This window comes from Carassius carassius, chromosome 24 (assembly GCF_963082965.1).
Source record: "Carassius carassius chromosome 24, fCarCar2.1, whole genome shotgun sequence".
NCBI lineage: Eukaryota > Metazoa > Chordata > Actinopteri > Cypriniformes > Cyprinidae > Carassius > Carassius carassius.
The window spans coordinates 32,308,189-32,336,128 of NC_081778.1; the positions used below are offsets into that span (position 1 = coordinate 32,308,189).

General features: G+C 38.3%; 1 protein-coding gene across 3 annotated transcripts in view; it reads left to right on the top strand.

Annotated features, from left to right (window-relative positions):
- The first annotated feature begins 2,245 nt into the window (after positions 1 to 2,245).
- Positions 2,246 to 27,940, top strand: part of LOC132103765 (putative histone-lysine N-methyltransferase PRDM6) — a 35,443-nt gene continuing 9,748 nt past the window's right edge. The window contains exons 1-7 of one of the 3 annotated variants that reach the window (XM_059508860.1): positions 2,246 to 2,377; positions 2,555 to 2,972; positions 5,312 to 5,619; positions 16,601 to 16,728; positions 19,530 to 19,654; positions 22,789 to 23,131; positions 26,011 to 26,187. In XM_059508860.1, coding sequence (XP_059364843.1) covers positions 2,561 to 2,972; positions 5,312 to 5,619; positions 16,601 to 16,728; positions 19,530 to 19,654; positions 22,789 to 23,131; positions 26,011 to 26,187 — 1,493 coding nt within the window. In that variant the 5' untranslated portion in view covers positions 2,246 to 2,377; positions 2,555 to 2,560. Of the gene's footprint in view, positions 2,378 to 2,438; positions 2,973 to 5,311; positions 5,620 to 16,600; positions 16,729 to 19,529; positions 19,655 to 22,788; positions 23,132 to 26,010; positions 26,198 to 27,940 lie in introns of those variants that run through there. The other 2 variants (XM_059508861.1, XM_059508859.1) reach the window with 2 other exon arrangements.

Genomic DNA, 27,940 nt, shown 5'->3' on the forward strand with positions numbered 1-27,940 from the left:
TCAGGACGTGTTACAGCGACTCTGAAGACTCAAAGAGAGCAGAGCAGTCACTGAGCTGAGCTGGATTGAGAGCGACAGAAGGAGAAAGAGCATGATGGCATCTTCAGATCAGCTTCACACCGAGCGTCTTCATGTGTTCACTGCTCCTGCCAGCGCTGATGCAGCACAAATCTCAGGATTTCTAAATGAGTACTAACATAAAAATATGCTCTAAGAATGTGTCGCTAATGTCCCTATTAAGTTATGAGTGTTTCAAGAATTCATAAGGTTATGTGAATGCTAGAAAAAAAATTGCATTTTTGTTAGAGAATGTTACATTTGAATGATTTGTAGCAACACTTAAAGACTAACATCCAACTAAAATTCTTCAGTAAGCATGAAATAATATTTTTGTGCTCACATTATTAAAGACCAGATAACTTTGAACAAACATTCTTTGAACATAAAACAATATAACAACTGATATCTCAAGACATCTATGCTTTAATCAAACTAAACTACCAAACTCGCGATTGAAGCATGCAAGTACAGCATTCATACATTTTATGTGAAATAATAATAATTCTCTCTAGAAGGCTCTAGTGCGCCCTCTTTGTCTCGTTTGACAGAATGACAGCGACACGTTTCAATCTTCAACAGAGCTCTGCAGACAGACTGAAGTGAATATTTCATTTCTGCGTTCAGTAGATTATACTGTGTATCTTTCAGTAGACAGAAACTGCATTAAAGCGTTTTGATTTATGAAAATGACATGAGCTAGGACTTTGAATACACTGTAAAAACTGTAAACCCTTCATTCTGTCTCGCTACAATTATCTTAACGCAAAGTCAATATTCGAATGCATTTAGATTAAATGTAATACTATTTATAGATTATTGTGAATGGGCTACACTCTCAAGGGTTTGTGAATACACAACAGAAAGTATTTAAAGAACCAAACCCGAGCTGGAAATGTGAGATATGAATGAGTTCACTCTGTCAAACGACACACAAGAAGAGTTTGTTCATGGAAAAACATCATTAATAGACTGATGTAAAACACACTCGAGGCACTTCTATAAATCTCTCTCTTTTGCAGTGGGTTATTACCAGGCAATGTATTATAAATCTGTGTTGCAACAACAGGACGAGCATTAACTCCCATCTGAATATACGTCTATATTAATGAATTATATAGTCACAACCCGTGACCTTAAAACTATAATAAGAGGCGCTGGTGGCTGAATTCTGTATCGGACTCCTGTCAAACACAGCCGTTCATTTGTCTTTCAGCCATCAGCAGAATTAATTAACAAGAAATGCAAAGGGTCTAAGTGAATGTCAAACAGCAGTCCATGTTAATGAAAGACACACCTAAACACTTTTTTCACGCGCTGGAAATATACAAACGAAGCCCAAGTTTACACAGCTTTAATAATCCGGTTTTTGGCACAGAAAATGATATATTTGGGCAGTTAATGTATTGATCTCTTCTGCCCCTCGAGTGCACTTTATTTCACCGCTCATTTATCAATGAATAAAAACACCGATACGCTGTCATAAGAGCTGGGTTATCTGGAAGTGTGACAACTATAAATGGTTTAAAGGGTAGCTTCGACATGCATTACTGTTATTATCTAAATAATAATAATAATGATTTAATGAATTAAAATAGAATTATCATTTTAATGATAATTGCGCAAGGACCACAAATATATTACATTTAAAAATCTAACGAACAATAAATCTGCGAGTTGTTCTTGCTCACATTCTTTACGGGTGACATGCATTTGTAGACAAGAATTCATTTTCAGACGATTATGTTTGTGTTTTGGTTCGTTATCACTCTGCAGAGACCTCTGGATGACGAATGGGCCTGTCAGAAAGTTGCCAGTCAAAACAGTTCCCCTCCTCTGCTGTAAGATGCCCTACATTCAGATACAGCGCGCTTTCCAAACTTTCTCAAGCGTCTGGAAGGAAACTGAGAGCTAGTTACGCGCTCTTATCGGCTGCGTCAAGCGCGCGACTTAAAGAAATAATACAACTATCAAATGCCTGATTATTAGAGTCATTAATTATCATGCAAACTCAAATATAACGTTCTGACAATAATTAACGATTCTAGCAGCTTCCCAACTACCAAACTATTTTCCCCCTAATCTAATCTAATGCATGATCCACAACGTTAAAAAAGAGGACAAAAGTCATGCTAAATGAAGACTAAGCGCGAGACAGATGCACAGCACATCTGTCTGTCCTGAGGCACGTGCTCGTGCGGGAGCGCAATGCGCGCGAGAGTGGGAGGACGCTCGCGCTGACGGGGTTCGAGCACAGCTCGCGGTCAGTGCAGTGATGGTGTGAGTGTCCGAGAGCCACAGCCTGGACTCCTCTGACAGGGTAAGTGTGTTTCTCTCGTGAGCGCTTGAAACATGCGGCGCGAGCGCAGGAGGCTTCTGTGTTTTAGTGTGTTTAGACGCGCGCGGCGGCCTGACTAGTTAAGTTAACCAGCGATTCTTTTCTGGAGAGCACATGAAAGTCCACCATCATCATCCATCATCTGTGCTGCTGTTACAGTCGGACATGCTGAAGCCGGGCGAGCCGAGCGGGTCTGCTTTCCTCAAAGTGGACCCGACCTACATCCAGCACTGGCAGCAGCTCTTCCCGCAGAACAGCGCGCTGAAAGCCGCTTCTCTTCCGCCTCCGGTGCCGCTGGAGAACCTCCGCCCGCTGAGACCCAGCCTGATCTCCTCCAGCTCCAGCTCCAGCTCCAGCGCGTCTCCCGCGGGTCACATCGCGCTGCTCGGACACCCGCTGAGCTCCGACACCCGAGGAGGATCTTCTCAAGCCAAAGAACTTTGTTTGTCGTCCAACTTTAAGAATGATAAAGGCTCGCGACTGAAGCTGAGCTCCGAGGAGCTGGACTATTATCTGTACGGACAGCAGCGGATGGAGATCATCCCGATCAACAACCACAACGGAGAGCTCAACAACCGTGTGTAGATTCATGCTCTTCCATAACACACACACACACACTTAAAAATTAAGATATGGGGGAAATTGCTCACATGGGAACTTTTTATTCTCCAGTGTTTATTTATTTATTTTTAAATAAAACATCAGGGTTCTGGTGCTTTGAAGAACCGAAACAGCATCTGAAGAAGCTGCAATCAAACACCAATAAATATCTGACAGGCTGTATAAGGTTTTTATTTATTTATTATTTTTTTATTTTTTTATTCAAAATAACTTTATAGTCAACTCAAGAGCGAGAGATGTTTCTTAAACGCACTTTAGTTTTTGGGGAGTGTTAGCCCAAACGAGCGCTTTATTACAAACGTGTTTCTGTCGATTAGTAGGCCTACAAATTATTAGTTATTGAGGAAAAAAAAATCAATATACGTTTTGTTGCGTAATGAAATAATTTGAAATGCTGTAGCCATTAAGTGAATAATTTAGTTTTATGATAAAATTGCAACATTACTGCATAGCTGCTATAATCTTCATAAAACAGCTTCTTGTTAGTAATTTTGTAGTGGGCCAAAGATTATGATCATATTTATTCTCAGGCGTGCGTGTTGACTTTTTTGTTTTTAAACCAGATCACTGACGAGCTGGATCGAATATCCTGAAATTATTTACTGAAATGAAAGAAATGAACAAATTAAAATAAGTAGAAATTAAATTGTAGCCTACTCGTTTTCATTTTGGCTTTATTTTAAAATGCATATTCAACGAACATATTATTTTTTTAGCTGATTTCTATATTTAAATTGCCTTAAAATCCGAGATGTCTTAAGTATTTTGTAATTTAAAATGAAATGCATGATAATTATGCTACACTGATTGTGAAAGTCAACAACTGAAATCATTTCTACTCTGAATTCTTCTGAATGCACACTTTTGAATCTTTATTAATTGCGAAGTAGATTTTTTCCCGTTATGTTTCCTCTCGCCTTCCGATAATAAAGCTCTTATTATTTTCTGGATAATTAAATAAGCTCTCTCATGCACGGAGGGAAATACTGTGTGAATGTGTGATGTGAAAGCTTCTGAGTGATCAGCAGATCTTCATCGATAAATGCAGCAGCACATGAGGGATGAGAGGACAACACACAATTAATTGCTGTATAGTTTTGTGGAGTGAGTCCGGATCACTGATCGATCTGCTCCATCGGCCCACATTCATCATCCCAACACGGGACATGTGTGTCTCCGGGGGACACCGACACTTCTTTATCTACATGCGCGATTCAGCCCATCTTTCAGAGCAGTGCAGCTCATTTATAAAGCGCTTTACAGACCGACACATGTACTGCTTTAACTTGCCAATTCAGATGCACAACGCGATGAAAAATTCTGATGCACAGTACAAAATAAAAGAAACACGACTCGAGACTAAATAGCGCTTACATCGCAACTAAGCTCAGTTTAGAAGATGATGCACATTGCGCTTTATTTCTGTAGATCACTTTAATGAGCTGCACGCGTTCAAAAATCACAAATATCACTCCTATCTATTTAAACTTATAATTTGTTACTCTTTTCTTAGTCGTGCAATTTTTAAATCAACCACTTAAGCATATTTTGTTTTGTATAATTTCAAGTCAAATGCACAAAATATTTTTGCATAATTTAAAGTCAGTCATTTAAAGTCAACTGCTTTTTTTTTGCATAACTTAAATTCAAATGCACAAACATCTTTTTTTCTTTTTGCATAATTTAAAAATAAATAATTTCAAGTCAAACGCACAAAATATTTCTGCGTTTTAAAATCAATCATCTAAAGTCAACTGCACTTTTTTGTACATAATTTAAATTCAAATGCACAAAAATCTTTTTTCTTTTTGCATAATTTAAAAATAAATAATTTCAAGTCAAACGCACAAAATATTTCTGCGTTTTAAAATCAATCATCTAAAGTCAACTGCACTTTTTTGTACATAATTTAAATTAAAATGCACAAAAATCATTTTTTTTTGCATCTTTTAAAGTAAATCGTTTAAATTAAATTGCACATGTTTTCAAGTCAATAATTTAAAGTCAAAAGCACAACACAAACATAAGCACATTTTTGAGTGATTAATCTTGTGAAATTATTGAGCTGTTTAAGAATTAAGAATGCATTAGTTGTTTCCATGTTTTAGGTTTAAAGTTGTTCTTCAGCCTGTACCTACACAATCCTTTTCAGCACAGAAACAGAAATGTGTTCATTCACAGATGACAAAAGCACAATTTAAAGTTTGTGACTCAGTGAAGGGGATCTCGGGGGCCGTTTGGGGTCCCATCTGTGTGTGGGTAAATATGCGTCCCTCTCGCTGTGCCGTCCCTCAGGCTGTGACATGTGTGCGGACAACCGTAACGGAGAGTGCCCCATGCACGGCCCCCTGCACTCGCTGCGGAGGCTGGTGGGGACCAGCAGCTCCTCGGTGACCGCTGCTCCTCCAGAGGTCCCGGACTGGCTGAGGGATCTTCCTCGTGAGGTGTGTCTGTGCACCAGCACCGTCCCGGGTCTGGGATACGGCATCTGTGCGTCCCAGCGTATCCCACAGGGCACCTGGATCGGGCCCTTCCAGGGCGTCCCGCTGCCGCTGGAGAAGGTGCAGTCGGGATCTGTGCGAAACACAAGACACTTATGGGAGGTGAGTGTGTATGTGTGTGTGTGTGAGTGTGTGTGCGCGCGCGCGCGTGTGTGTGTGTATGTGTGTGTGTGTATAATGACATGGGTATGACAAAGGTATTACAAGGAGAGGGTGACTTATGAGGACATAACCCATGTCCCCATTTTTCAAAACGCTTATAAATCATACAGAATGAGTTTTTTTGAGAAAGTAAAAATGCACAAAGTTTCCTGTGAGGGTTAGGTGTAGGGTTGGTGTAGGGCCATAGAATATACAGTTTGTACAGTATAAAAACCGTTACACCTATGGGATGAACACACTTTACACAAAAACAAACATGTGTGTGTGTGTGTGTATGTGTGTGTGTGCAAACAACCTGATGTGTCGAAGTTAAAGAGGAGCGGGCGAGAAAACCCCACACACACTAAATAAGGTCAGCAGCTTCACCTCTGATACCAGCAGACAGACAGAGAAAGAGAGAGAGAGAGAGAAAGACAGAGAGAGATAGAGAGAGAGAGAGAAAGACAGAGAGAGAGAGAAACAGAGAGAGAGAGAGAGAAACAGAGAGAGAGAGAGAGAGAGAGAGCAGAGAGAGAGAGAAACAGAGAGAGAGAGAGAGCAGAGAGAGAGAGAGAGAGCAGAGAGAGAGAGAGAGAGAGAGAGAAACAGAGAGAGAGAGAGAGAGAAACAGAGAGAGAGAGAGAGAGAAACAGAGAGAGAGAGAGAGCACATTCACCTGCTGTCTCTCAGGCTGTTGCATATGGGAGGCCGTTTGAGGCGAAACCCATTGAAAACTTGCGATACACACTGAAACACTTGCGATACACACTGAAACACTTGCGATACACACTGAAACACTTGCGATACACACTGAAACACTTGCGATACACACTGAAACACTTGCGATACACACTGAAACACCTGCGATACACACTGAAACACTTGCGATACACACTGAAACACTTGCGATACACACTGAAACACTTGCGATACACACTGAAACACTTGCGATACACACTGAAACACTTGCGATACACACTGAAACACTTGCGATACTCACTGAAACCCTTGCGATACACACTGAAACACTTGCGATACACACTGAAACACATGCGATACACACTGAAACACCTGCGATACACACTGAAACACCTGCGATACACACTGAAACACTTGCGATACACACTGAAACACTTGCGATACACACTGAAACACCTGCGATACACACTGAAACACCTGCGATACACACTGAAACACCTGCGATACACACTGAAACACCTGCGATACACACTGAAACACTTGCGATACACACTGAAACACTTGCGATACACACTGAAACACCTGCGATACACACTGAAACACATGCGATACTCACTGAAACACTTGCGATACACACTGAAACACTTGCGATACACACTGAAACACTTGCGATACACACTGAAACACTTGCGATACACACTGAAACACTTGCGATACACACTGAAACACTTGCGATACACACTGAAACACTTGCGATACACACTGAAACACTTGCGATACACACTGAAACACTTGCGATACACACTGAAACACTTGCGATACTCACTGAAACACTTGCGATACACACTGAAACACCTGCGATGCACACTGAAACACTTGCGATACTCACTGAAACACTTGCGATACACACTTAAACACTTGCGATACACACTGAAACACTTGCGATACACACTTAAACACTTGCGATACACACTGAAACACTTGCGATACTCACTGAAACACTTGCCATACACACTGAAACACTTGCGATACACACTGAAACACTTGCGATACACACTGAAACACTTGCGATACACACTTAAACACTTGCGATACACACTGAAGCACTTGCGATACACACTGAAACACTTGCGATACACACTTAAACACTTGCGATACACACTGAAACACTTGCGATACTCACTGAAACACTTGCGATACACACTGAAACACTTGCGATACACACTGAAACACTTGCGATACACACTGAAACACTTGCGATACACACTGAAACACTTGCGATACACACTGAAACACTTGCGATACACACTGAAACACTTGCGATACACACTGAAACACTTGCGATACACACTTAAACACTTGCGATACACACTGAAACACTTGCGATACACACTTAAACACTTGCGATACACACTGAAACACTTGCGATACACACTTAAACACTTGCGATACACACTGAAACACTTGCGATACACACTGAAACACTTGTGCGTACAAGTGAAACACTATATATCTGTGCAAATATATAAAAACTTTGAAACATTCTCGTGTGTGAGAGAGCATTAACATTTTCAGTGTGTCCGGAAGTCGTTTCATTGCAACCGGAAGTTATACTACTACTTCTTCTTCGGTTTTATGGCGGGTAGCACCAAAGTTAGGTGCATTATCGCCACCTACTGTATTGGAGTGTGAAGCAGAGTTTACCCTTTCAAAACGTGAGAAAAAATAATAATATAAAAAAAAAAAATCTTTTTTTTACATAAATACAATTAAACCCACTAACTGTAAGTTATAGCTCAAATATTCTCCTCATATATTCTGACTAAATGAACCGAAGGACACGGGAAAGAAAAAAAAAAAAAAAAAAAAAATCAGAATTGGCAATAACACACGAGTGATCACATACGAAAAAGCCTAGTGTAAAGAATAACAACAAATACCTCATTTTTTAAACAAGTTTGGAAGGAGCCATATTCGTGGAGAATATTTGAGCTATAACTTCCTGTTGCAATGAAATGACTTCCGGACACACTGAAAATGTTTATGCTCTCTCACACGCGAGAATGTTTGAAAGTGCAGTCTTTGTGCAGGCACAACAGTGCGTGGGCGATTACAGGGCATATGCAAAGAGTTTCTATGTAACTGCATGTCTTTCATATATTTGCAAAGATATATAGTAATTCACTTGTACGCACAAGTGTTTCAGTGTGTATTGCAAGTGTTTCAGTGAGTATTGCAAGTGTTTCAGTGTGTATCGCAAGTGTTTCAGTGTGTATTGCAAGTGTTTCAGTGAGTATTGCAAGTGTTTCAGTGTGTATCGCAAGTGTTTCAGTGAGTATTGCAAGTGTTTCAGTGTGTATTGCAAGTGTTTCAGTGTGTATCGCAAGTGTTTCAGTGTGTATCGCAGGTGTTTCAGTGAGTATTGCAAGTGTTTCAGTGTGTATTGCAAGTGTTTCAGTGTGTATCGCAGGTGTTTCAGTGTGTATCGCAAGTGTTTCAGTGTGTATTGCAAGTGTTTCAGTGTGTATCGCAAGTGTTTCAGTGTGTATCGCAAGTGTTTCAGTGTGTATCGCAGGTGTTTCAGTGTGTATCGCAAGTGTTTCAGTGAGTATTGCAAGTGTTTCAGTGTGTATCGCAAGGTTTTCAGTGTGTATCGCAAGTGTTTCAGTGAGTATCGCAAGTGTTTCAGTGTGTATCGCAAGTGTTTCAGTGTGTATCGCAAGTGTTTCAGTGTGTATCGCAAGTGTTTCAGTGAGTATCGCAAGTGTTTCAGTGTGTATCGCAAGTGTTTCAGTGTGTATCGCAAGTGTTTCAGTGTGTATTGCAAGTGTTTCAGTGTGTATCGCAAGTGTTTCAGTGAGTATCGCAAGTGATTCAGTGTGTATCGCAAGTGTTTCAGTGTGTATCGCAAGTGATTCAGTGTGTATCGCAAGTGTTTCAGTGTGTATCGCAGGTGTTTCAGTGAGTATTGCAAGTGTTTCAGTGTGTATTGCAAGTGTTTCAGTGTGTATTGCAAGTGTTTCAGTGTGTATCGCAAGTGTTTCAGTGTGTATCGCAAGTGTTTCAGTGTGTATCGCAGGTGTTTCAGTGAGTATTGCAAGTGTTTCAGTGAGTATTGCAATTGTTTCAGTGTGTATTGCAAGTGTTTCAGTGTGTATTGCAAGTGTTTCAGTGTGTATCGCAAGTGTTTCAGTGTGTATCGCAAGTGTTTAAGTGTGTATCGCAAGTGTTTCAGTGAGTATTGCAAGTGTTTCAGTGTGTATCGCAAGTGTTTCAGTGTGTATCGCAAGTGTTTCAGTGTGTATCGCAAGTGTTTCAGTGTGTATCGCAGGTGTTTCAGTGTGTATTGCAAGTGTTTCAGTGTGTATTGCAAGTGTTTCAGTGTGTATCGCAAGTGTTTCAGTGAGTATTGCAAGTGTTTCAGTGTGTATTGCAAGTGTTTCAGTGTGTATCGCAGGTGTTTCAGTGAGTATTGCAAGTGTTTCAGTGTGTATTGCAAGTGTTTCAGTGTGTATCGCAGGTGTTTCAGTGAGTATTGCAAGTGTTTCAGTGTGTATCGCAAGTGTTTCAGTGTGTATCGCAAGTTTTTCAGTGTGTATCGCAAGTGTTTCAGTGTGTATCGCAAGTGTTTCAGTGTGTATTGCAAGTGTTTCAGTGTGTATCGCAGGTGTTTCAGTGAGTATTGCAAGTGTTTCAGTGTGTATTGCAAGTGTTTCAGTGTGTATCGCAAGTGTTTCAGTGTGTATCGCAGGTGTTTCAGTGTGTATTGCAAGTGTTTCAGTGTGTATCGCAAGTGTTTCAGTGTGTATTGCAAGTGTTTCAATGTGTATCGCAGGTGTTTCAGTGAGTATTGCAAGTGTTTCAGTGTGTATTGCAAGTGTTTCAGTGTGTATCGCAAGTGTTTCAGTGAGTATTGCAAGTGTTTCAGTGAGTATTGCAATTGTTTCAGTGTGTATTGCAAGTGTTTCAGTGTGTATTGCAAGTGTTTCAGTGTGTATTGCAAGTGTTTCAGTGTGTATCGCAAGTGTTTCAGTGTGTATCGCAGGTGTTTCAGTGAGTATTGCAAGTGTTTCAGTGAGTATTGCAATTGTTTCAGTGTGTATTGCAAGTGTTTCAGTGTGTATTGCAAGTGTTTCAGTGTGTATTGCAAGTGTTTCAGTGAGTATTGCAAGTGTTTCAGTGAGTATTGCAAGTGTTTCAGTGTGTATCGCAAGGTTTTCAGTGTGTATCGCAAGTGATTCACTTGTACGCACAAGTGTTTCAGTGTGTATCACAAGTTTTCAATGAGTTTCGCCTCAAACGGCCTCCATAGTTGCACGTCCACACGTATCTCGCAGCCAGTGCTGCTGTGTGTCCCTCTCCTAATATTATCTTTAATTTTTCAGTTTCACTAATTGATGTAAAGTTCTTTATTAAGTTGGTGAATTTGTTGAAGTATAGGTCTCTTATGGAGGTGTATTTCTGACAGTGCAGGAGGAAGTGCGTCTCTGTCTCGATCTTTCCTGTCTGACAGTGAGCACACACTCTTCTCTCTCTGGGTAACCAGCTCTTTCTGTGTCTGCCCGTACCGATGGCTAGACTGTGCTCTCTCTCACACACACACACACACACACACACACACACACACACACACACACACACACACACACACACACACACACACACACACACACACACACACACACACACACACACACACACACACACACACTCAGCTCTTTCTGTGTCTGCCCGTCTCGATGGCTAGACTGTGCTCTCTCTCTCTCCCCCTCACACACACACACACACACACACACATCTCGATGGCTAGACTGTGCTCACTGAGCCTGTACTTGGTCAGGATCCGTCTCTGCTTTGTGTCTCTGACACTCTGGAGATAATCTTCATATTCATAATCAGATTTCAGAGTTCGATAGAATTGTAATTTACTTTGTGTTTTAGTTTTCTAACACGCTCCGTTTAGACGTGCTGCCTCATGACTGCTTTTCTACCTTTTTTATGTGCTTTCATTTTTTCACACGGACTCGTCTGAGAGCTGATGTGAAAGGCTTGCTTTGTGATGGACGTGACACAGAGATGTGCCTGAGATTTCAGACACTGTTCCTGGTTCTGTGGGACGTCCGCTTCTACAGGAATCATTGCTCTGGATTAAAGCAGACGGTGTGTGTGTGTGTGTGTGTGTGTGCTGGAGCGTGTAGAATGTAAACATGTGAGCTGAGATCTGCTGCGAGCGCGGCTGAATGATTCTCTGGAGTGTGTCAGAAATCACTGCTAATGGAGAATGAATCAGCGGCTGGGTTTGGCGGAGTGTTATTGGTGCTCGGTAGCTCCACAGATTCATATTTCCCCTGTTAGATCATCTATTAGTTTAATATGACCAAAACAGATCACACGCTGCGCTCATTACGGCCGAACCAGCGTTTGATGAAGTCTGTCTGACCTTTTATTGACGTGTTATTACGCTCACAGCGCTGATGGATGGACGTCTGTCGGGTTAAACACCTGATGGCAGCCATTTATTCAGTCAATTAGGAGCGAATAAAACTGATAGTTCATCTGCTGTTTCTTTAAATGACAGAGATATAAAACAGAGATAACGATAGTCCAGGTGTAATTCATTAGAGAAACACACATCTTTTTTATATATAGATACAAACACACACACACATATATATATATACATATTTTTAATTGTAACTTTTTCTTTTTAAAATAATAACTTAAATAATTGCAAATTAATCACACAGCAATTGCAGCTGTGAAATGACCCCTGAAAGATCATTCAAATTAATTATAACGTTAAATGAGAGAAGCAATGACTTGACATTATTAAAGGGAGCATATGATGCTTGTCAAAGATCATTATTTTGTGTATTTGGTGTAACAGAATATGTTGACATGCTTTAATGTCCTAAAAACACATTATTGTTCAAATACTGTACATTATTTTAGGTCCTCTAAGCCCCGCCTTGTTTTCTACAAAGCCCCTCCTTCTGACAAGCACAGTCGGCTCTGATTGGCCAGCTGACCCCAGTGCAATGTGATTGGCCGGACACCGCAAGCACTCGTTGGAAATGTAACACCCCTTTCCATAATCACCAGCTTCATCTTTCAAAATAAATGTAAAGACAGTTAATAATGTGCTTAGTTTCACCATCAGTTCACGCTGAAAGAGGACATCGTGATTTCCACATAGTGATGTAGACATGTGGGGGCGTGTTCAAACGAGGTGTTTTAGGGGGCGTGGCACAGTCTTACCTTTGGTAAAAAAAATATCTCTTTGGATTTGAGACTTCACAGATCTTCTTTATGCACCAAGAGCTTGTTACACTCCAAAGAGAAAGGAACAAATGAAATATGATCCCTTTAACATAAGGAGCTTAAGAAATAAATATTTAGTTTAAACTTTTAATTTAAAATAAATTAATGAGTTTGTTTTGAAAAAATGAATACTAAAATATGAAATTATTTTTTTAAATGAAATGACACTCTAAATAAAACAAATGAGTGAGTCAGTGAATCATTCATTCACCGATAACCGATTCATTCAAATGGCTGATTCATTCAGAAACGAATCAAATGACTGATTTACGAAAGAGTCACTGAATGATTGACTCACTCGATTCATTCAAACGGTTGATTCACCGCCGTGTGTTGATCAGAGACGCTCAACAGTTCTCCTGTGGCTTTGATTGGAGCTATTTTCATTTGTGAAACTAATCAAAACAAACATCTGTTATATAAATCACATCTGCAGTGGAGCAGATATTGTTGAGAAACAGCTCTCTTCTAATGTAATATTGCTAAACTATATCATCTGATATGAATATAAGGTTAATTTATTTAGTTTTTGCGCTCATATCTTGAATTTTAGGTTCATTCTAATAGACTCTTCAGACTGTGAGATGACAGACGAGGCGCCACGTTATTATTTCTATAAGTAATCACACCTCATGAACGTGTTAAATGGACAGCTCTGATATGTATGTATGTATATGAGGGATAAATCAGATGAAGCTGCTGCTCTGATGTAAACACAGGGTTATTCTGCCGCTGGTGTCTGAGGACTCGAGTCGGTCCGCTCCTTCGCTTCTTTCTTTGGCCTGTCAGAGCGCTGCAGAATTATTACGCCCGCTTTTCCCACCCTGAGCCTGGAATGCTTTTCTAAAGAATATTGTACACACGTCTCTCGTCGATATTGCCCATTATCAGCCATATTTACCAGCTATAAATCGAGCGAATAGTTCTGTTTGGTGATGTTTGACCGTCGGCGTGTCCAACTCAAACATCTCTGCGCCGACACGCGTGAGTCTCGCCCAATAAATAGCGTGTCTTGTTAGAGCTGCTGTCATGATGCCGAGAGCGTGACGCGAGTAATGTGACATTTATAAACTAAACACTGTACCTGTGCGGTTTTACTGGGGTGAATTATCCTGGAGCTCATGTAAAGTGTGTCAGCATGTGTTTCTGGACGTCTCGCAGGACACAGTGAGGAGATCTTGAGTTATGGAGGAAGATCACATTTAAAGCGATAGTCACCCATTCTCTCTCGTCTCGTTTCTTTCTTCTGCTGAACACAAAAGAAGATATTTTGAAGCATGTTGGTAACCAAACAGATGACGGTAGCCATTGACTTCCATTGTATTTTTTGAGCATACTGTGGAAGGTATTGGGACCATTTTTAAACCAGAATGTCATAGTTTCTTTAAGTGTACTGTCCCTTTAAATACAGTCTACAGCAGTGTTGTTTTATTATCAATGAGAAACTATTGTAGATTTTATTAATAGTTTTATTATTAATGTTTTTTTATAATTAATATTTTTATTATACATTTTTATTCATAGCTTTTATTTTTTATATATAAACGTGAGTATGAGAAAGATGCAATACAAATAAAATGTATGATTATTATTCATATATATATATTTTTCAAGTTTTAATGTTTTTTTGTATTTTTTCTTAGGGTTATTTACATTTTTTATATGGTTATTTTTTATTATTTAAGTTTTAGTTATTTTACTACATCTAGTTAAATAAAAATGAGGGAAAAAAAGGATTTGTTTTATTATTTTGTTTATTTTTTTCATTCTAATTTCTTTTCAGAAACTAGTTTTTTAATTTTTTTTATTTTATTTCAATTAACAAAGAATGTTCTGATACACTTTACAATACAGTTACATTTGTTGACATTAGTTAACACAAACTAACATTTATGAATCTTAGTTAATGTTGATTCCAACAATTCCTAATGCATATGTTATGTTATTAATGCATTAAATATAGTTATGTAACCAAGGGTTTGAATGGTTTTAGTGAAGGATAATAACTTATTAACCGGTTCCAAAAGTGAAAACACGTCGACTGATTCTGTACTGGAGCAGAAAATAGTCAGAGCGTGACTGAATGCTTTCGTGAAACACAAATATCTCCAGATGAGGCTGATACAGTTGATGGGAATAATATTTGCTCATTGGCTGAAGGTGATGATGTCGTGGCGGTGGGCCGCGGGCCAGGATCATTATTTTATTTCTGCTCTTGTTTAACGTGGGTTGGCTCTGTAATTTGTCACTGAAGTTATTTTATGCTTCACTTGTGAAAAGAAAGCATCTCGAGAGTTTCATCTGAACGTAGAGCACGCTGCATCTGTGACCTTCCTCCACGATTGCACTTCTTCTGCTGAGGAACGAGCGTCTCGCTGTGCTCTCGCTGGAGTTTTGATGGTAGCTTCGTGTTATTTTAAGACTTGTTTAGTCTGTAGGTCTGATTTTAAGCACTTATATTACACATATAGACATCCAGCTCTGCCTGTTATGATGTTATAATGATATGAACACTGTTATGATATTAGAAATGACTGTGTTTAACTGATATAGAGATCTGTTTCAGCTTTATTCTGATAGTCGCTGACAGCAGGGAGAAACACAACACTAAACGCATAATCATAAAATGAAATGAACCCTTATGATGGTATTTAATAAGAATAGCTAAATAAATAAATATATATATATATTTTTTTTTTTCATATAATTTTGCATGATATACAGTGTCACCGGATGTCTTTTATTTATTTTAAATGTATTTATTTAATCTTTTTTATTTGATCTTCCTGGCCCAGATAGGCTGCAACAGGCTTATTTATTTATTTATTTATTTGATAACATTTATATGTATTGATTTACCTTTATTTAATCAGGAAAGCATTTATGAGACCAAACATTTTTTTTAAAGGAGTTTTCTAGCCAAAAATAGGCAGCAAAATACTTACTTTTATAATTATTTATTTCTTAGCCTTTATTTAATCAGGAGAGTCTTTCTGAGATCTATAATCTCTTTTACAGGATTTTCCTGGTCAAGATAAGCAGTAAAATAAAAGCACATACAGAAGATGAAGCTTGGGCCGAGAGAGTTTCTGGCACAAAGCCGTGTGTTTTAATGCGTCTGCAGCGATAACAAGCGCCACTATCACCTCCAGAGACGTGTTTGCATGCTCAGAGCGCTCCGCTCCAGACCTCTGCGTGTTCCTGTGATAAAGTGCTGAGCGTAATGGCTGTCGGCCCTGATTCACTCGCTGTAATGAGGGCAGGAGGTCACTGCGGCTGTCGGCCGGGTCACCAGCGGTCAGCCGCTCTATTTACGGCTGTCGCTCAGAGTCGGCCTCCAGTCAGAGCCGTAAACGCCGTCTGGAGAGAGAGACTGAGCAGTGAGTAACAGGAGCCCGTCAGATCCCGTCCATCACAGCTCTCAGGCTGTGGGATCAGATCCCTGCCACAGTTCTGAGCACAAAAGATTCGATTTTAAGCACACAAAAGTGCATTTTGCGGTGAAAATGATCGTCTTGCAAAGAAAAAAGTATTTTGAGTGCACTAAAATCAATTTTGCATTAAAATAAGTTTGTGCATGTGAGTGAGTGAGTGAATGTGTGTGTGTGTGTGTGTGTGTGTATAAGAGAGAGAGAGAGAGAAAGAGAGAGTGTGTGTGAACACACTACAAAGACTGCTTGATCTTGCAGGTTTGCATTGCACAACATCAGACAGATCAGGCCCTTTCTAACGAAGCATGCTGCACAACTACCTTTACATTTATATTTTTTAAATATAACTTGGCATCGGTCATTAAAAACAGCAGACTGACTGAAATATCGACCACTGCAGGGTTGATTTATCTGAATCACTTCTGTTTTTCTTTATATGACACGAGGACGACTGTGAGTTCTGACTGTGTTTGTGGATGTCTCTCTTCTAGATTTACGATCAGGAGGGAACCTTACAGCACTTTATTGACGGGAACGAGCCCAGTAAGTCGAGCTGGATGAGGTACATCCGCTGCGCCAGACACTGTGGAGAGCAGAACATGATGGTGGTGCAGTACAGGTAACTGCTTTAGAGAAACTGCTTAACTAAACCAACCCACACCAGCACTAACCACCCGAAGAGATAAACACATCCAGTCGGCAGTGAGAGAGAGCTGACAAACCCTACAGAGATACACGAGTGTAGTAAAACTCTGCTAATACAGCTATTGTTCATGGATTAAAGTATTTATAATTAACAGCATATAGAGTAAACAAAATTGGATATACAAAATGTACAAAAATCAGCAAGTGTTGTCCACACACTTAAAAGGTAACAGACCACAGAGGTCCAAATGTTTTAATAATTTTAATTTTTAATTAGATTATTTTTACAATATTAAAAAAAATTTAAAAGATATGTTTGGATAAACACTCATGATCGGTTTTATTCATTTATTTTTAAATATTATTTTTACATTCTTAAATATAATATTATTAAAATGATAAAATATACAGTACATTTTATAGATCTTTTTTTGTCTTTTTTTGTATTTTTCTTTTTTATCTTTTTAAATATAAAAAAATAATAACCTTTGCAGTTGGGTTTATGTTTATTTATTTTATTATTTCCTTCTTTTTTAAATCAAAACAATATATTTTGATAAACCTTTTTATTTATTTATTTATTTATTTATCTTTCTTAAATCCAAACAAAACATATATATATATATATATGGTCTTTTGTATTTTTTTTTTTAATTAATCATTTAAATATTTTTCTTTAATCTAAAAAATTATAGTAAAATATATATTTTGATAGATCTTTGTGGTCTGGGTATCTGTTTAGTGTGCAGGCAAAACTGGCTGATTTTTGTATGTAAAACCTCCCAAAACCTCCTTATAAAGCAAAAACGATATAAAAAAAAATAAGTATTAAAAAAATGTGATTCTAAAAATTTTCTGTTAGTGTTAGGTTGTAGTTTATATAACTAGCTATATATAAAATCAGTAGAAGTCTACACACTGAGAGCTCAGGCTGAAGGGGTTTTTAATCTCGAGCTGATCTTCTTCGTGTAAGTCCGTGTTGAAGGGCGAGTCTCACGCGTGTGTGGGTCCAGATCATATGTTGATGTTCAATATCTTGATGAAATCCTCTTCAAAGCCACCGGTGATGGATGGACTCCGAGGCGCTGTTTGGTTTCGCTCTATTGGCATGTCCCGTGCAGGGGGTGTCCTTTATGACTTACCCGACCACAACACTAAATCGCTGTCAGTGTGGGGGCCAGAGGGCTTTGATCTGCGCAGATTCATGCGTGTTTTGGAGGTGACGGCAGGCTTGTAAGAGCGGGTGTTGGTTTACTCGGTCCGAGCGTGCAGGACCACCCATCGCTCCCCAAACAGACTCTTTCAGCGGCCCGCCGACTCATTGAGTCCCACTGCATTCACTGGAGCACTGCAGTGTTTATGTTGAGCCAAGCCGAGCTGAGAGACGTGTTTTCTCTCTCTCTCTCGGTTATGAGATGTTGCTGATTTATGGACTCGGCTCTTGTTTTATTTTGATGTCGTGGTGGAAAGAATTAATAAAATGCACTGATCTCAGCAATTTCAGCAGGACCAAAGAGTCAAACTTTTGTAGGTTTTTTTTCTCTATGTAAGAGAAAATAGAGCTGTATCCAGCGTATAAAAGACAAATAGAGTTAGTCTGGCTAGCTGCTTGTCTAAAAATAATATATGCTTTATTATTTTTTACATTTATTTTTTATCTTTTGTAAATCTAAATATATATTTTATTATTTTGATCATTTATTATTCTTTTTTTTTATCATAAATAAACAATAAAATATATTTTATTGATAGACCTTTGTGTGTGTTTTTTATATACGGTATACACTTGAGAATAAAAATACATACATACATGTGTAACAGTAAATTGGATCCGTGCGGCTCTTAAAGTGACAGCAGCCTAATATTCCTGCTGCATAATATTCCTGATTCCTCAATTTTAAAATAAAAACATCGTAGCAAAACATACCATTTGTAATTTTCTTTTTGTGTGCACAGACAACATTTGGTGATTGTAGACGTTTTTTTTGAGTGAGTCCGCAGTGAACACTTTTATATTGAAAGAGACTGAAACAGGGTTGTAAACAAGTATGTTCTTTATACTTTCAACAACAGCCTGTAATACGCAGTTAACAAATGCAGTGATCAGTGTTGTCACCAGAAATCATCCTTTAACAGATCAAGGATAGTAAGACAGAGATATGGCTTTCCTCAGCAGATATTCAGACCAATGTTTTATTGTGAATATGAGATTGAGCTGAAGAACGAATGCTGTGTCAGATGCAGATAATCACACTCGCTCAGTCCATCTCTCTCATCATACTCTACATAATACAGAGAGCTTTTATACAGTGATACAATAAGCTTTTATGAAGCAACTCAATGTTCCTTTATTACTAAAGTTCTAAAGTGATGTTCTTGTATTAGTAACAGATCTTGAGCTCAGCTGTTAAACTGTCAAACTGGGATTGAGTCTGTGGCGGAAGAAAGTAGTTCCACACAAAAGAGGGTTTTTAAAGACAATCTCTTGCTGTTCCTTTTGTATTTAAACACTTGTGACGTCAAACTGTTGTATAAATGCCATATTAAACTGGTAGCCATGCAATTTGGCTAAATATACACACAGATACGATTACCTACAGCCAAATCACAGCCGTGCTGATATAATATATGGCTCATGTGTGTGTGTGTGTGTGTGTAAATTCAAGCATGACAATGAATGATTTGATATATTTTATAATGGGTTGCACATATTTCACAGTAATTTATAGTCAAATTTCTATTTAGTTTTCTAAGCATTGTGTTTGCATGTTTCAGGTCGTGTATCTTCTACCGGGCGTGTGCAGATATTCCTCGAGGAACAGAGCTCCTGGTTTGGTACAATGACAGCTACACGTCTTTCTTCGGGATCCCGCTGCAGTGCGTCGCACAAGACGAAAACCGTAAGAGAAACTCTTCTGCATCAGTCTCATCTGAACAATTCACATGCTTGTTATTTCCACTAGGGATGCACGATATATTGGCCGATACCATATTATTGTGTTTACTTTGTGCATAGAAATCTGGTTTATCTCATATAGATAAAGCTTATAGAGCGTTAATAGGGTGCTTCAGTTTGCTGGTGATTATTTAGCTCAGTGCACAACATTAATAACTACAATTGGGACTGTCATATATATTATATAAACATTATAATGAGAACACTATTATAATAAAAATCTTGTGATTTTGGATTGGTTTCCATGTTTCAGCATGTTGTTGTGGGGAGGAGCCAAGAGTGCATGCACAACACAAGTTCTTATAAGCATGTAAATTAGTTAGAGTTCACTTGTGCATTTGCATCTTTTTGTACATATATAATTTGTGATGTTATGTTTATGTTGGATAACTATCTGATTAATCTCAAATAGGATGCGTTTCCTTGAGTTAAATGAGCTGGCAGCAGTTTATTTTATTTACTTTTAAGGTTGCTTTATGTTTGATTTTTGTGAAGTGTTTAGTGCCTTTTAATGGTGAGACTTTTTTGGTAATCATAAAAAATTGGATTTAGATTTATTGGCCAAAATATCGGTTATCACCTTTCATGTATTGAAAATTATCGGTTATCGGTATCGGCCAAAATGTTAAATATCGGTGCATCCCTGATTTCCTCTAGACACGCTGATGCTTTATATAGTTATATAGGAATAGTATTTTTTGAGGATTTATTTTTTTTCATAATAACTTTTTAATTTACAAGAAAATATCTGAGTTACTTTTTCAAAAAATTAACACCAGTTTTCTTTGTTTTCCCATTTATTGACTGACGAGTCTCCAGTCCCCAAATTTGGAGAAATCAGAAGTACAGAGGCGTGTAGTTCTAGACTAAATGTGAATGTGCATTAATTCATCCTCGCAAAAAACAACAACAACAACAAAAAAACAGGTTTATTATTCATCAAAATGAATTAAAACAGTGAAATGCAAACTTAGAATATGACGCAAACCTGTAATAATTAAATATGTTAAATAACACAATTGTATCCAATCGCATTTTATTAAGAAATATATTTGCTGCTTACCTTTGATGATCTAGTTTAACCATACTAATTAGCAAAAATGACTTTAAATAAACTAACAATTGTGCTTCATTGTTTTTAGTTTTTTCATTGCCGAAGAGTGAACCTTCTTCTCCTGTGTTCTACAGACGTGAATTTACTCTCCTTCAGCCTGAGGTTTATTCATTATACTTTTTGGTGTGAAAGGGCTTTAACATTTGCTCTAAATAGAACTTATCTTAAAAACAATCAAGCCCTTTTCATATTTAAAAAGTAACACAAAAGTAACGCAAAAGTAATGTAATGCATTACTTTCCATAAAAAGTAACTAAGTAACGTAATTAGTTACTTTTTTAGGGAATAATGCGTTACTTTTAAAAGTAACTTTCCCCAACACTGGCGATGATCATAGTAGCCAATCACAGAGATATCTGAGCTGGCCAATCAGAGCTGTTTGAGAATCCGTTCAAAATATTAGCGGGAAATCAAATTTTTTAAATTTCAGTACTGACATTGAAACTTCTGCAACACAGTGTGTTATTATTTTTATTCAAAACCACGATTTCTCAATTTTAAAATAACAAAATTGTAGCATTTTTATTTTTATTAATCACCGAAATCAGAGGAATGGCCCAGCTCGGTTTCTTCAGTGTTCATGTTCTCCGTCTGCTCCTGGACGTGAGAGCGAATCTGACAGTGCAGTGTTTACAGCAGACAGACTTTATGAGCTCTGATGTGTTTAGACAGCGCTCTTTCCTTCCAAATGCTGCTCTAAAGTGTGTCGTGTGATCTGTGCTGCTGAGAAATACTGCGAGAGAGAAGCTCCGATCAGAAAGCCATTTTGACACTGTTTGAGTCTGAACAGATGAAGATGTTTCTCCACATTGGGTCTGATCTCAGGTCAGCGGCTGGAGCTTCATGCTGCATTGACTGCGCAGGCGTTATTGAATCAGAGATCTCTCACATGTCTCGTCTTACAGTCGGATAATTCAGTGTTTATGCACACAGTGTGCTGCGTGATGAGGAATGTGGAATGTGGTTTGACGATGGAAGCGTTTCTGAACATAAAATGTCTTTGAAAGCGTCTGAAGATGTCGGTTCCTTGTCCAAGATTTGACTCTATGGCTGATCCTCTAATGCTGTTTAGTGATTTTTACGTTACATGTACTAAATGTGTTTTTAATGATATACGATTATCATATACAGCTTTATGTCAATGTGATTATTGTATTAAATTAAACATGGACGTTAAAAAGTTTCATCAGTTTGATTTTTTTAAAGAAATGAACACTTTAATTCACCAAGGACGCATTAAATTGATCAAAAGTGACATTAATATAGCATTTATAATGTTACAAAATATTTTTTTACAGATAAGTGCTGTTCTTTTGAACTTTCTGTTCATCTGTGAATCCTGGAAAATAAAATGCATCACAGTTTCCATAAAAATATTAATGTTTTAAGCATTGATAATAATCAGAAATGTTTCTTGAGCAGTAAATCATCATATTTTCATGATTTCTGAAGATCATGTGACTCTGAAGACTGGAGGAATGATGCTGAAAATACAGCGGAGCATCACAGAAATAAATTACACTTTAATAACAGATTTGAAATAGTAATATTTCACTATTTTTACTGTATTTTTGGTCAAATAAATTCTTTCATAAACAAGAAAATCTTGATCAATGATGGTCAGTTTTTGAAATACATTTTCACTCCAGTGTTGTACCATAGACTTCCTTTTATAGTTTTTGTTCATATTTTGAATTCGATTTTATTTTCTGTTTTTGCTTTTTCAAGTAATTTTTTATTTTATTTATTTTGCTGTGTTTTTGTCTTTTTTTTGTTCTCACCATATCGTTTTTATTAATTTATTGACTAGTTTGAGTTCATTCAGTTTGGGTAATTTTATACAACATCAGATATTTTACATTTTAAAAATGTTTTTGAGTCATTTCACATTTTGATGTTATTCTGAGTAAGACAAGCATGTTTCTCAGCTTGACTCGGATGTTCTTCTGCTGTTTCTGTGGCAGTGAACGTGCCCTCTTCTGTCATGGAGGCAATGTCTCGTCAGGACTCGCTCCAGCCCTTCAGTAAGAGTCCCAAACCCTCGTCTTCCTCACTGCTGCCGCGCTCCATGGTCTTCCCTCAGACGCCCTGCTCTCGGAGCTTCTCTCTGCTGGACAAGAGTCACGTGGAGTCCAGCCTGAGCCAGATGAGCGGGAAGAACCAGCGTGTGCTGGCCAGCCCCACGTCCACCAGCCAGCTGAGCTCCGACTTCAGCGACTGGCATCTGTGGAAGTGTGGCCAGTGCTTCAAGACCTTCACGCAGAGGATCCTGCTGCAGATGCACGTGTGCACACAGAACCCCGACAGGTACGAGAGCACGCCGAAGACAAACAGCGTTTGATTCTACAGTGCAGATCGATCCAAAGCAGCTTCACGGGAAATGTTGCAAAATGCATCAGTTCAGTTTTTAATGAAGCCATTATTTAGATCAATTCTGATTCAATTCAGTTCAATAAAAGTGTCAATATCGCAAAGTCCGTCAATTATAAAAACAAGTTTGATTCAGCCATAAAACAGCTCTACAGAAGATGAGTGTCATAATTCAGTTCAGTGTTGATTCAGTTCATGAAGTCAATATGGCAAAATTCATGAATTATAAAACAAATTCAGTTCTTCGATTCTTAATCTGAAACTTTATTGGTATCTATAAGCAGCTCTGCAGAGGACAACATTTTCATCATTCAGTTCAGTTTAATAATAGAGTCAGTGTTGCAAAATTAATCAATTAAAATAAATTCAATTCTTTAATTCTAAATTTGAAATTCAGTTGTTAACTATAAAGCAGTTCTACAGAAGATAAAAGTGTCATAATTCAGTTCAGTAACGATTTTGACACAAATTCAACTTGATTCTTAATTTGAAATTTGATTTTTAACCAGTTTTATTTTAATATCAATGAGATATTACAGTTTTTATTAATATTTTGAATGCTTTATTTTTATATTTTATTTTCCTTCTAAAGTGTTTTTGTCACTTTTATTAGTTTTTGTTATTTTGAAATATTTTTATATATTTTTAGTTATTTTAGTACATCATTTTTTTGTATTATATTTTATTCTAGTTCATTTTTATTGTATTTCATGAAGCATTTTTTGTGAAACAGAAGATCAGTTCTAGTTTTCTTCTCATCTAATATTCTCAGTGCAGTTAAATCAATAATATTTCTGAATGTAGATGAATAGAGTTATGATCGTTCAGACACGTGTCCAGATCTCTGTGAATCTGAGCACTGAATGTTCTCCACAAGAGATGATTTTCTCAAAGCGACATGTTTTCCCGTGTAACATCATCTCTAAACCTAATTAAACACGGCCGAGCATGTATTGGAAAATTTTTGCTTAGCTCTATTTTCCGAGTTGCGTTCAGTTCTATAAATCAGCTGCGCGTCACAAAGAAATCCCCAGTCCAGAGGTGATGCAGAGGAAAACAGATGCCACTTATTCAATAAACTAATATTCATACAGAAGAAAAATGTTTGCGGGATGAAGTCAATGTGAGGTTTTATCGATACCCAACTTTATGACCCCGAGGCGCAGATAAAATTTAGCTGAACGAGGCAATCTGGGACGCCGCGTGACTCGGGGAATCTGTGGGAAATGATCTCGCCGATGCTTTATGGCCTTTGGCTTATACATATTTATTGATGTTTAGTTTATATGTACATTTGAGAGAGGATAAATCACGGCATCATTGCAGAACAAAGCTGATGTGCTGCTCTAAGCTCGAGGTGTTTTTCTTCTTTTTGTTCGCTCACATCAATCTCAGCGATGACACGTTTCATTAATGAGTAAAGAGCCATTTATTACCATATCGAGCAGAAGAAATATTCTCCTGCTGTAAGACTCAAATAAGACATTAGAGGAATCTCAGTGTGTGCCGTCAGGTTCTGGAAGTGTGTGTGTGTTGGAGGTCCGGAGGGTTATTTATGTGCGTCCCGCTCCGGCCGCTGCAGCAATAAACAATAAGTGTACATCAATCAGTCGTGCTGCTGTAGTTAAAGCACCGCACACATTCATCAGCTGAAGATATTCAGCATCAGACAGAAACACTTCATCAGTGCTGGAACATTTCAGCTATACACATAGATAATCATTTCTTATTGCTTTTCTTTTCTTTTTCAGAAACAATTTTCACATTTAATTTGAAATCGTTGTTGCTGAACATTTAAAAACGTCATAGTTTTCCACATTAAAATCTTGTTATTATTTGAAACATATGCACACATACACTAAATAATTTTTTCTTAAAAAAAAAGATAGATATGTATATAAAACTCTTAAAATAAAATTATATATATATATATATATATAATTTAAGGAATCATTCAAAGAAGAAAGGTTTAAGCATTAAAACGATAAGTGTAATACTGCTTTAAATTGTTGTTGCCCCCCCCCCCCAAAAAAAACAATTAAAAAGTTTTCTGTTTAATTAAATTGCAATTTTGTTTTTGTTTTTCTGAGCAAAAAAATAAATATAATACATGTTCCCCTGATTTACAGAAGAGACCCACTAAAATGTCATTCAGTGTAACAATCTTGTCAGGCATATTTACAACAAAACATTTACAATTTATGACACATTAAAAGACTAATTACTCTCACACCAAATACTAATAAGTTGTCCTTTAAATTTTTTTAAATGTGCCACTATCCAAGGTTTTGCCCATTTGTCAGTAAGAATGTTTTACTCATTTAAAGCACAATCAAATTTAATATGCTCCCTTATTCTTTTATATATATATATACTGTAACATTATTTCAACCAAATTTTTAGATTTTGTCCTCCAAAAGCTTCTTTGAAACCTTAAAGGAAGATAATTAACTTACATTTAATGTGCTTTCTATGGACATGAAATCACTTTTGTAAATGTATTTTGATTCAGACATCTTAACGTCTTTGACCAAAACATATGTTTAGAATTTTTAATTAATTTTCATAACAGAGTCTGAAGCGGGTGTAAGAGTAACCTGAAGAAATCAGAAAGATCAAAGCATTTACAGTCTCAGCTTTAAAGAAGAGCGTTTGGTTCAGCTTGTTCTCCTTCATGGGGCTGATGGAAGCTCGTCTGATGCTCTCTGATTCATTAGCATTAACTGGCACTTGACTAGTAATGGACGTAGGGTTGTTAGCGCGGTAAACACGGCTGTGAGACGGCCGGTGCTGATGAGGGTCACTCTGTGTTTCAGGCCGTATCAGTGCGGACACTGCTCGCAGTCGTTCTCGCAGCCGTCCGAGCTCCGCAATCACGTGGTCACACACTCCAGTGACCGGCCCTTCAAGTGCGGCTACTGCGGCCGAGCCTTCGCCGGAGCCACCACGCTCAACAACCACATCCGCACACACACCGGGGAGAAGCCTTTCAAGTAAGTACCAGTGAGTACCAGCCATTCCTACAGCACCCTAACCCTTCAGTCACCACACTGAGCTCAGCAGAGTCCTAAGTGCATGACAAACATTGTAATTAGTAACATAATTCATTACTTTACACATTTTAGGTCATTTAATCAGACTAGTTTTAGATTACTTCTGACATAACTCTTTTATCACATTGATTTAAATCGAATAATCTTGATGTAAAAATACAAAGAAAATATGTTCCATTTGTTGTAATTAACAACATGAAGTGCATTAAACATTATAGTACATCAAGGAACTGCAGGGGGTTTGTGAGTTCACTGAAAAGCTGATAATTCATTAAATCATTAAAAATCTAATTCTAAATGAACTAATGAAAATAAAACTATAAACAAAAAAAATCTATTTGCATGCATGTCATGTGACCGTTAACCAACATCAAAGAAGAGTAAAAATGCAAATGTTATACTAATTTATTAAAATATTTACATGATTGCATAATCCATATCAAAAATAATCAGACACTACCAACTCTGGATACATACATAGAAATGTAACATTATTTGAAAATAATATGTGTCCATGACTGTGTATATGCATGAATCTCTTTTTATTTAGTTTCTTTTTCAAATTCAATTTTCACAATAAACACAAATACAAGTATATATATATATTGTGTGTGTGAGTGCGTGTGTGTGTGTGTGTGTGTGAGTAAGAGTGAGTGAGTGTGTGAGTGAGTGTGTGAGTGTGAGTGAGAGCGAGTGAGTGTGTGAGTGAGTGTGAGTGTGTGAGTGTGAGTGAGTGTGTGTGTGTGAGTGTGAGCGAGTGTGTGTGTGTGAGTGAGAGCGAGTGTGTGTGTGAGTGAGTGTGTGAGTGTGAGTGAGAGCGAGTGTGTGTGTGTGAGTGAGAGCGAGTGAGTGTGTGAGTGAGTGTGTGAGTGTGAGTGAGAGCGAGTGAGTGTGTGAGTGAGTGTGAGTGTGTGAGTGTGAGTGAGTGTGTGTGTGTGAGTGAGAGCGAGTGTGTGTGTGAGTGTGAGCGAGTGTGTGTGTGAGTGTGAGCGAGTGAGTGTGTGAGTGTGAGTGAGAGCGAGTGTGTGTGTGAGTGAGTGTGTGTGAGTGTGAGCGAGTGTGTGTGAGTGTGAGCGAGTGAGTGAGAGCGAGTGTGTGTGATTGAGTGTGTGTGTGTGAGTGTGTGTGTGTGTGAGTGAGTGTGTGTGAGTGTGTGTGTGTGAGTGAGACCGAGTGTGTGTGTGTGAGTGAGAGCGAGTGAGTGTGTGAGTGAGTGTGAGTGTGTGAGTGTGAGTGAGTGTGTGTGTGTGAGTGAGAGCGAGTGTGTGTGTGAGTGAGTGAGTGTGTGTGTGTGAGTGAGAGCGAGTGTGTGTGTGAGTGAGTGTGTGTGAGTGTGAGCGAGTGAGTGAGAGCGAGTGTGTGTGAGTGAGTGTGTGTGAGTGTGAGTGTGTGTGTGTGTGTGAGTGAGTGTGTGTGAGTGTGTGAGTGTGAGTGAGAGCGAGTGTGTGTGTGAGTGAGAGTGAGAGCGAGTGTGTGTGTGAGTGAGTGTGTGTGAGTGTGAGCGAGTGAGTGTGTGTGTGAGTGTGAGCGAGTGAGTGTGTGTGAGTGAGTGTGAGCGAGTGAGTGTGTGAGTGAGTGTGTGTGAGTGTGTGTGTGAGTGTGTGTGTGTGAGTGAGAACGAGTGTGTGTGTGAGTGAGTGTGTGTGAGTGTGAGCGAGTGAGTGTGTGTGTGAGTGAGTGTGAGCGAGTGAGT